Genomic DNA, 10,104 nt, shown 5'->3' on the forward strand with positions numbered 1-10,104 from the left:
GCGCGGTAGAAAATAGTTTGCGCGGGTGAAATTACATGGGGATAGGTCCCAGTGTACTGTACAGTATCCGTAGTGGTGTCTTGGATGCAAAGAAGGAGAACGAGGGCGGACTGGACCTGCAATCGGCACGGCTCGACTTGCTTATCAATCAACCGGAGATAGAATGAGGAGCCCTCTTTTCTTTCCAGAAAAGTAGTGACGTGATTGATTAACAATGGCTTGCATTGAGCTAGCCACTTGTTGTTTCAGGTTTGGGAGACTTCAGCCACCCGAAGGATGGGCAAGCAAGGAAGAGGAGGAACGCATCGGCGGTTCGGTGATAAGAACAAGGTTGGAAACCTTGGAAGACCAGTTGAACGGTTAAACTGATAACGGCCTCGGAGCTCCGACTCTCCGACTGGCTTTAATGTACACAACCTCCAAGCCAAGACATACACAAGGCTGAACTTTGAACTTCTTCTATCCAATACATTTTAAACAACATGAGAGTAGAAATTAAACGCCTGCCTGCCATCCGGAGCACCGTGCAATTAGAGAACCAACGAAGAACCACGTTCACCAGCAAAGAACTTCTTCTGTTCCAAGCATCGCTCACTCTTGCAGCCCTGGCAACGCAGAGTCATCTGCAGCGAACATTTCTCCCCCTTGCGTAGATGCTCCTGTGCAACGTCCGCCAGGGCTTGGATGAAGGTCGGGCTCCCGTTCAGACTCTCCGCCCGCTTGACCCCCGGGTGGTTCGCCTCCTCCATCACTTCGAGATCCAGCTCGTAGAGAGTCTCAATATGGTCGCTAGTGAACGCAATCGGAACCAGAACGATGTCCGTCTGCCCCCGCTTGACGTATTCCTGGACCGTGTCACTTGTCTGTGCGCCCAGCCAAGCCTTCGGTCCGACCTGAGATTGCCAGCACAGTCTGTAAGGGTTGCTGAACTTCAGTCGCTGCATCACTGCATGGACAGTGGCCGCAACCTCTGCCGGGTAAGGGTCACCTGGTAGGAAATAACATAGTCAGCAGTAGAAGGGACAAGTCGGTGAGCCCATCGACCTACCTCTGTTGACAACGCTCATGGGCAGACTGTGGGCCGAGAACAAGAGCACGACACCGTCCCGCTTGTCCTCCGGATAGGTCTTCAACTGATCCTCGATGTTCCTCGCGAAGGCCTCGACCAGACCCGGGTGCGTGGGCCACCGGTCGATGACGCTCCACTCAATCGCACCGGCGGGCTGCGCGTCGCCGTTGGCCCGCGGTCCCTCCAAGCGGTTCCTCCACTTCCACAGCTCGTTCAGCGAGCTCCCGGTCGTAGAGCAGGAGTACTGCGGGTACTGCGAGAAGGCAACGGCCCGTCCACCTCGTCCGTTGCCGAATCCGTCCTGTAGCAACTGCGCATACATCGTCTCGGTCAGGGGTGCGGCGTAGCGGAACGCCACATATGGCTTGTGCGGCGCGGTCTCCGGGTTGATCTTGTCCAGCAGCTTGCACATCTCCTCACACTGGTATTCCGACCACTTCCTGATCGGCGAGCCGCCGCCGATCTCCGCGTACTGCTTTTGGATCTTGGGGGTTCTTCGCTTCGCGATCAGGGGTCCGAGGTATGATTGCAGTCGACCCAGGGGGATCAAGTCGCCGTCGGCCTGTTGTGTAAAGGGTTAGATTATCAGTGGGGGTGCAAGGAGAGCTCAATTTCCTCTGAGACGTACGAATAACCGGCTGAGAAAGTCCTCCACTTCGCCCGTTGTCGAAGGTCCTCCCATGTTGAGAAAAACCATGGCCGTGGGGCCCTTGGAGCCGGTCGCATCCTGAGTCACTGGCGGTACTGCTGTTGCGAGACCCTGTCTCTGTTCGTAGAAGTAGTTGAACGAGGCGCGAGTTACCGGTCGCAGCAATTGCCGGGGAAGAGTGAACGGGCGGCGAAGAGCCATGACGGTGTGCTGTGTTACTGCCTTGGAGGCAGTATTGCGATCGGAGATGAACAGAAGAAGGGAATTAATAGAGTAGAGCTCAGGCCGATCGCGATTGAAGAATCAGGACAGAAACAGTAGTCAGTGGCAAGGACAGATGGCATGGAACGGTATTTGGGCAGTGGAACAACTGGGAACTGGGAAGACCGGCCGGAAAAGCCCAGAACAGGCGGATGACGGACCAGACGCTGAGGGCGACCAATCACAGGCAGGCGAGGGTCATCAAGTCTCGGCGAGGTCACATGATGTTCGTGTCTTCCCCGCGTCCCACTCACACGCGTCATCGCGACCATTGCATTCATTCATTCAGTGAGTGAGTGAGTGAGTGGAACTTGAAGGCTTCCCGAAATGGTCCAGGCAGCAAACCACCCAGGCAGATACCGTACACTTTCCCACGTTAAACATGAAATAGATTCCCTTCACTCTTCCCTTCTCTCCCCTTTCAATCAATAATTCACTCTAAACACATTCAATCATGGCCGACAGTAACCCACCCCGAGACGATGAAGTAGGCGAGGAGGAAGAGGAGGAGATCGATGAGACTGTACATAATTCTGGCTCCGAATCTCACACCAAAACCAAGGCTGATGAAACCTAGAACTACAAAACTGTGAAAGATGCCGTGCTCTTCGCTATCGAAGTCAGCGACTCGATGCTCAAGCCTCGCCCATCTTCCGACCCCAAGAAACCCGTCGAAGAATCGCCGGCCACGGCAGCCTTGAAATGCGCATACCATTTGATGCAACAACGCATTATTTCCAATCCCCAAGACATGATGGGAGTTCTTCTCTACGGGACGCAGGCGTCCAAGTTCTACGATGAAGACGAGGGCAGCCGAGGCGACTTGTCGTACCCTAACTGCTACCTCTTCACAGACCTCGACATCCCGTCTGCACAGGAGGTCAAAGACCTTCGAGCACTGGTGGAAGATGAAGGAAAGGCTAGAGAAATTCTTGTGCCGGCAGAGAAGCCCGTGTCGATGGCGAATGTTCTATTCTGTGCCAACCAAATATTCACGTCAAAAGCGCCCAACTTTCTCTCGCGCCGATTGTTCATAGTCACCGACAACGACAATCCCCACAGCGAGGACAAAGCCCTACGGTCCGCCGCAACGGTACGAGCCAAGGATCTGTATGACCTCGGTGTCACCATCGAGCTCTTTCCGATCTCCCAGCCGGACCGCGAGTTTGACAGCTCCAAATTCTATGACGTAAGATCTTTTCCCATGCGGTGCCTGTGATGTACTAACCGGTTGGGAAGGATATCATTTACAAGACCTCTCCCAATGACCCGGAGGCCCCTGCGTATTTGCAGCTTGATTCCAAAGCCTCTACGGCGACTGGTGATGGGATTTCACTCCTCAATACCCTACTGTCCAGTGTCAACTCCAGATCCGTTCCTCGGCGGACGCATTTCTCTAACATGCCGCTCGAGTTTGGCCCCAACCTCAAGATCTCCGTCTCGGGCTATATCCTCTTCAGAAAGCAAGCGCCCGCGCGAAATTGCTATGTCTGGCTTGGCGGGGAGAAGCCCGAAATCGTCAAAGGAACCACCACCCAAATTGCCGATGACACGGCGCGCACGGTGGAGAAATGGGAGATTAGGAAGGCCTACAAATTTGGCGGCGATCAGGTCCTCTTCACCCCCGAGGAGCAGAAGGAACTCAAGAATTTTGGTGACCCTGTCATCCGCATCATAGGCTTCAAGCCGGCCTCTGCGCTTCCCTTCTGGGCGAACATGAAACATCCTTATTTTATCTATCCGTCAGAAGAGGATTATGTGGGCTCGACCCGTGTGTTTTCTGCGTTGCATCAGACGCTTTTGCGGCAGAAGAAGTTGGCCCTCGTCTGGTTCATCCCACGTCGGGCTGCAAACCCGGTCCTTGGGGCCATGATTGCCGGAGAAGAAAAGGTCGATGAGAACGGCGTGCAAAAGTATCCGCCCGGCATGTGGATCTTGCCACTGCCGTACGCCGACGATGTTCGCCAGAACCCGGAGACTACCCTCAATGTGGCCCCAGAACCGTTGATCGATCAGATGCGTGTTATCATTCAACAGTTGCAGCTTCCCAAGGCCTGCTACGAACCTTCAAAATACCCTAATCCTTGTAGGTTGCTCACATCTTCACTTGGATACATCACACACTGATCTGTTGTAGCATTACAATGGCACTATCGCATCCTTCAAGCATTGGCTCTGGACGAAGATCTTCCCGAGAAACCCGAAGACAAAACCGTGCCGAAATATCGACAGATTGACAAGGTAGGCATCTCCGCGCATGATGTCATGACTGTTACTGATGACCATTGTCAGCGCGCCGGGGATTATGTCTTGTCATGGGCCGACGAGCTCGAGAAGCAGTACGCCAAGGTCGCGGTCGAGAAACCCGCCCACAGCACCGTTGTCAAGAGAGGAGCCAGGGACAAGGGCCCCGACAATGACGAGGAATCCAGCAAGCCAGCTAAAAGGGTCAAGGTGGAAGCGGATAACAACCTCGAGGATGAAGTGCGAAGACATTACCAGAAGGGGAACCTGTCCAGGGTAAGGATGACGAATCGCCATTCGGTGCATTGCTAGACTAACATTCGATACAGCTTACGGTCAACATCCTTAAGGATTTTCTTACGTCCCACGGACGTTCCGGTGTGGGGAAGAAGGCGGATCTTATTGATCGCGTGGTGCAATTCCTGGAGTCTTGAAGTCAGATGGGCAGGGCGTGATCTTGGAATAGTGGTTGTAGACATGCCCTCAACTGGTGGCGAGAAGAGGCTCTCATGTAAATTACTACACTGTCAAGTAGGACAGGTCAAATCTGGAAACGCCGATCATGCTTACCGCAACATCTCGCGACGAAGTAATATGTCTCATCTACCGATCAAGGCAATCACACCCTTTTGTATGGAGCATGCTAAGCTGTTACCGGAGCTTCTGCATGGCCTGTATCCCACTAGAGTGCCAGCGGCATCCTTGACTTATATGAAGAACACCCGTCACGAATCATTCTGTCTACGCCCGCCCAGCGGGATCGATCAAATGACATCATCAGAGGAGAAGTAATGCCAATTCTGTCTAGTGCGACAGCAGTTCAGGGGTAACAATAATAACGAAGGGAACCAACCACTCCCATGGGTTAGCCATTGGACAGGAAAGCTTGGCACCCGTCTACCGCCTTAGCGTTGCACATCTCCGGGGCCTGAGTCTGATATCCATGTCAGCATATTTGATGCTGAGCAAACAGAATTGTATGCTATGCTTATGATATCCGTACGAGTTTTTATGCAAGGTCCAAGATGAGCATCTCTAAGAGGAAAGATAAGACATCATTGGGGCGAAGTCGAGGGTTGTTGATGCTGGCTGGCGGTGAGACCAGATATATAACGCCTCTCAGATGGTGTCACTGATTACTTCTGGGTAGAATTATGATATCGTACAGCCACTAATCATGACTTTTAATAGAAGATCCGCATATACGGGTCAGCTTGATGATGTGTCCCTGCCGAGTGACGTATGCACTGGACTGTGCAGTACAGTGCCGTACAGTACAGCCATGGCTGGCGACTGGGGTCCCGACCAAACCACGTGACATCCCGGACCGCAGTCAGGTGAGATCACATGCATTGGATTCATGGCTGCCAAGTGCAAACCCAACAAACCAGGGGGGCCGCCACCACCACCACTTCTCCTTCTGGGCAACGGCAAATTGTCAGTCAAGGATTCCGAGCCAGCATTGATTGACCATTCATGGATTGTTGTTGATGCCGACTGTTGACATCAAAATAACCTATTTGTAGTCCTGCTTTGGTTCCAAGGTTGCCCCTGACACCTGTAGTAGATAACAATCCGTGAACCCGGCAGTAGATCGTCCCTCTTCCCCTTCCTTTCTCTTTCTTTTGGGTCCCCCGATTTAAATTATAATATTACGTATCAGACCAATTATCTGATTTATTAGCCAGACCATTACCGTTCCTGGGACCCTTAACTAATTGGTGCTAACTGGTGGGTATACCTGAATGACTCGAATCAATCGATAGGTACCTGAGGCCTCTCACTCTCCCCCTGCCCGTCACTTTACTCCTTTAGTTTCCCTGCTCCTCCCTCGCTCTCCTCGCTCTCCTCCTCTCCTCTCCTCTTCCTTCCCCTTCCTTTCCCGTGTGTGTGTGTGTGTGAGAGAGAGTGTGTGTGTCTTCCCCGCCCAACGAGTCGAGTCTCTCTACCCGTCTTGTTGTCCACCCCTCTCCGGCACTGCCTTTGAAATCACTCCCTCATTCTTCCTTTCCCACTCAAACATCTTCTTCTTTTCTTTTCTTTTCTTTAGCATCTCTTTTTTCTTTTTGCAATCTAATCACCACTCTAGTCCTTCCTTATATTTCCTTTCGTTCCTTTAATTGAATTGTTCCTAATCTTATCGCTTGAATGCTGCACTAGGTGGCCGTTCATCGCACCCGCCCACTCCCGTCTTTCATCGCGCACTGCCTTCGTTTTGTTGCGCCTCTCGAGCCTTGCTTGTTGCGCCTCAAGACCATCAATTCACTGCATTACCTGCTGCCTACTTCCGAAGGCTGAGCATTCGAACGTGGCTATCTGGTTGGCCCACACCCTGCTTCGACGTACAACGAGGTCACCCTGCGTCTTCAACGCGTTCGTTGTCCGTTCCTGTAGTGATAACGCATTCTCGGTCGCACCTCGATTCACCCGCTCGAAACCACGTCTAGCTGCGATCTCAACCCGCCAGCTTGGTCAGAAATCCCGATTCCCGCGGAGTCTCTCCAGTCGCCTACAGACGCGATCGCTGCGTTGAATTGCCGACCGATCGCGCGCATCCCTTGTGCCAGGCTCCCGCCGCGTTCAGTTCGAAGCCACGGTATTTGCGAAAATCCAGGTCGCTGGTCGGCTCAGTAAATAATACTCATAGTGAAGGAATTCGACCGCAACGAGCCCACGGAACCCCACTCGCCTGTCGGAGGATGATTGGGAATTGATACGAAGATACGAATACCGAGGCGACGAGTTACGCGGAATCCCTACGGCACCTGTGTCTTTTCTCGAGACAACAGACCGCGACTGCGGCGCATCCCTCGGACTGACTGACTCCCGCGATTTTTTTGTCTCGCATTCGAACGGCGACGCTGCTCCCACGCATGATAAAATAACGAGCTCCTGCCACCATGTCTACGGCTGAAGATCCTTTCGTCTCTCCCTCCGGGGAGAGAACCGCTTCTCGCGACTCGCACAAGTATTCGTCCTTTGACACGCAATTGTTCAGCCTGAATGCGTCTTCTCCCGCTCAAGCCAAACGGGCGCTCGAGGCCCATCTGGCGGAAACTGAGCGTCGACTCGAAGAGGCCGGTAAGCTGGGCACGACACTGATTGAACAGCAGCGGCAACTCGAGGAAAAGCTGCGAGAAGTGGAACAACAGCAGGACGAGGGCCAGATTGGTCCGGACCTCCGGCGCAAGCTGGCGGATCTGGAGAGAGAATACAATGAAATCGGCCGGGAATCGGCTCGCGCATTCCTCGCTCCCAAGCGTTTGGCTAGCGGCGAAGATGGCCACCTTGGGACTCCGTACGAGCAAAAGGTAAGGCATCATGAGCAAGTGCAGCTTGCATGTCGCTAATGACTGTACCTGTAGTCACCTATTAGCTCCGCACTGTTTGCCGGTCAGGCCACCAACTCCCCTAGCAAGGTCAGCGTTCCGTCACGAAAGCAGCGCAACCAGCCCTCAAACCGTGTCCATGACATCGAATTCGCTACCGAGATTTCCACCTCCCTGCTTGCTCAGGTGCGTCAATTGCAGACTCTCCTCGCCGAGCGGGAGGAGGCACTCAAGGCTGTGAACCTTGAGAAGTCGCGACTCGAACTCGAGGCCGAGGGGTATGCCCAACGAATCAGGGTGCTGGACGAGAGCGAAGAGCGCTACAAGGATGAAAATTGGGCTTTGGAGACTCGGACCCATGAGTTGTTGACCGCAGCCAAGGAAGCGGCTGATCGTGAAAGCAGGCTGAACAGCAGCCTGGGGGCGTTGGCTACCGAGAAGAGCGCCATGGAACGGGAGCTCGAGGATCTGAGACATGCGAACGCGAAGTTGGTCGAGGACCACACCGCTGCTCAGAAAGCTAACGATGCCGAGATTCACCTTCTCCGTCGCAACCTTCATGCTGGTGATACTGAGAAACTCGCCCTGCAAAAGAAAGTCGAGGAACTGAACTCTCAAAACGAGGAACTCGCCAAGGCGGTGGCCATGCGCCTTCGCCAGCAAGAACATGAGCTTTCTCGTGAAGTCCATCGCGATCAAGACTCCGACGACCAAGATCAGTCGACGCCCGAAAACTCCCCGCCACCGTCTCCGAACAGATTCACCCCGCGTCACAACCATCTCGAAACGGAGACGTTGAAGAGTTCGCTCGGTCATGCTCACCGCATGATCCAGAACCTCAAGAGCACTATCCATCGTGAAAAGACCGAAAAGATCGACCTGAAGCGTATGCTGCAGGAAGCCCGCGATGAGATCGAGCAAAAGCGCCGTGAAGCTGTCGCACCAACCGGTCCTTCCAGCAAACGCCAGAAGACCAAGCCCGACCCTGCCCGTAAGGCCGCACGGCCTGACCTACTGGGTGCCGGGCGAAAGAGAGCGGAGATCGAGATCCATGAATCGGACTGGGAAGACAATGCTACTGACGCCAGCCCCTCCCATAAAGCCACTTTGAAAGCCTCCCGGGCCCGCATGGGAGGACCGTCGTCCGAAGAACCGAGTGATGCTTACCAGACCGCCACCGAAGCCGATGACAATTTCGAGACAGCCACGGAACGAGGAACAGCCACGGAGAGTGAAGCTTTCCAGACTGGTCTTGAGAGCATGGCTGATGATAGCACGGACAGCGGAGAGCTCACCGAGACTGACAATAGGCTGCAGAGGACTCCGCGCGGACGAGTGTCGTCTTTCACGATGACCAAGACTCGCGACCGGAAAGCTTACGAGAGCACGGCTTCCAACTCCAGCGACGAGGATGCAATTGACGAAGAAGGCTTCCCGTCACCCAGTCAAGTCAGCCCTAGGTACAGGGTGAGGAACAAGAGAAGCATCGTCAGGAGGATCCGTCCCTCTGGCGAGGCTCCGATGGCTTCGAACAGCAGGCCCTCTACCGCCCGCGAATCGCCTGCCACGAGCTTCATGCAAAGTCCAGAAAGCACCGAAGGGCAGAGTCTCTTCATGGAGCTTGCCGACTTGGATGGCGATGATGACCAAGAGGGTGACTTTGGACCCCCGATGCGGTTTGACACGGCATCTCAGGCCTCGACCCCGCGTATGCTCCCAGCTTATGATTCAAGACGTCCCTCGGAAGCTGTGCTTGACACAGTTCCCGAACCTGTTATGGTTGATGCTGGTATGATGACGGAGCCGTGGGAGCCCGCCGTTCCTGCTGCAGTCACTGCTGTCCCTCTCAGTGAGGAGACAGTCAATGGTGAACACGTATTGCCCTCGAAGCCAACCATGTCTGATGCTGGCACTGCGACGGAGCAAGAGCAGGCACCGGAAGTGGTGCACGCCTCAACTCAATGGAATCTTCCTGCATCGGAGGCTGTTGTCGCCGAGACTCAACGAGAAGTGCAACAACCTTCCACTCAATTGAACTTGGAATTTTCTTCTGTAGCTGCTCAGGAAACCATTCCATCTCCGCCCAGACACCCCCAGTTGAATACTGCATATGCTGTTGGAGTTACGACCGAACCGATTGCCTCCGTCGTTCCTGCTCCACCAGATGTAGCCTTGTCGTTGATCTCCTCTGCTTACACTGAGCCGGTCACTGCGAGCCTCCCTCAGCCTGCACCAGTATACGTTCCCAATGTGGCGGTGTCGACAATCTCTTTCCAACATACCCCGCCTATCGTGGCAGCCCTCCCTGAGCCCGCGCCAGTGGCTACTCTTGCTGAACATGGCACCAATACTGAGACTCGGGAGCTCGCCGTCTCATCAATCTACTCTTTGGAGACCGAGCCTGTCGCAGCCAGTCCCAAGCCAACCCCGGTGGTCGAGCCTGTTATCATTGAGAAGCGCGTCGAAGTTGAGCGTGAGCTGCCGACGTTGAGTGTCTCATCGATCTACTCTCTAGACACTCAGCCTGTCGAGGCCACTCCCAAACCGATCCC

At 54.2% G+C, this 10,104-nt stretch overlaps 3 protein-coding genes across 3 annotated transcripts in view; 2 read left to right on the forward strand and 1 right to left on the reverse strand.

Annotated features, from left to right (window-relative positions):
* Positions 1–376: 376 nt before the first annotated feature.
* On the reverse strand, positions 377–2,074 carry BO97DRAFT_399052 (ferrochelatase HEM15). The gene is made up of 3 exons (XM_025694218.1): positions 1,698–2,074; positions 1,049–1,631; positions 377–988 (listed from the first exon to the last, which is right to left on the reverse strand). Exons 1-3 carry the CDS (start codon positions 1,917–1,919, stop codon positions 531–533), a joined length of 1,263 nt encoding a protein of 420 aa, XP_025547139.1. The 5' UTR covers positions 1,920–2,074; the 3' UTR covers positions 377–530.
* Positions 2,075–2,273: 199 nt separating this feature from the next.
* On the forward strand, positions 2,274–4,796 carry akuA (putative DSB repair complex subunit Ku70). The gene is made up of 6 exons (XM_025700221.1): positions 2,274–2,502; positions 2,557–3,168; positions 3,219–4,065; positions 4,117–4,220; positions 4,272–4,499; positions 4,553–4,796. The coding sequence occupies exons 1-6, from the start codon at positions 2,434–2,436 to the stop codon at positions 4,655–4,657; spliced, it is 1,965 nt and encodes a 654-aa protein (XP_025547140.1). The 5' UTR covers positions 2,274–2,433; the 3' UTR covers positions 4,658–4,796.
* Positions 4,797–7,123: 2,327 nt separating this feature from the next.
* BO97DRAFT_355170 (putative nuclear migration protein (ApsA)) overlaps positions 7,124–10,104 on the forward strand; it is a gene marked incomplete at both ends in the record, with an annotated part of 5,408 nt that continues 2,427 nt past the window's right edge. The window contains 2 exons of the mRNA XM_025692129.1: positions 7,124–7,534; positions 7,589–9,985. Coding sequence (XP_025547141.1) covers positions 7,124–7,534; positions 7,589–9,985 — 2,808 coding nt within the window. The remainder of the gene's footprint in view (positions 7,535–7,588; positions 9,986–10,104) is intronic.

The sequence above is a fragment of the Aspergillus homomorphus genome (assembly GCF_003184865.1).
Source record: "Aspergillus homomorphus CBS 101889 unplaced genomic scaffold BO97scaffold_55, whole genome shotgun sequence".
NCBI classification, from domain to species: domain Eukaryota; kingdom Fungi; phylum Ascomycota; class Eurotiomycetes; order Eurotiales; family Aspergillaceae; genus Aspergillus; species Aspergillus homomorphus.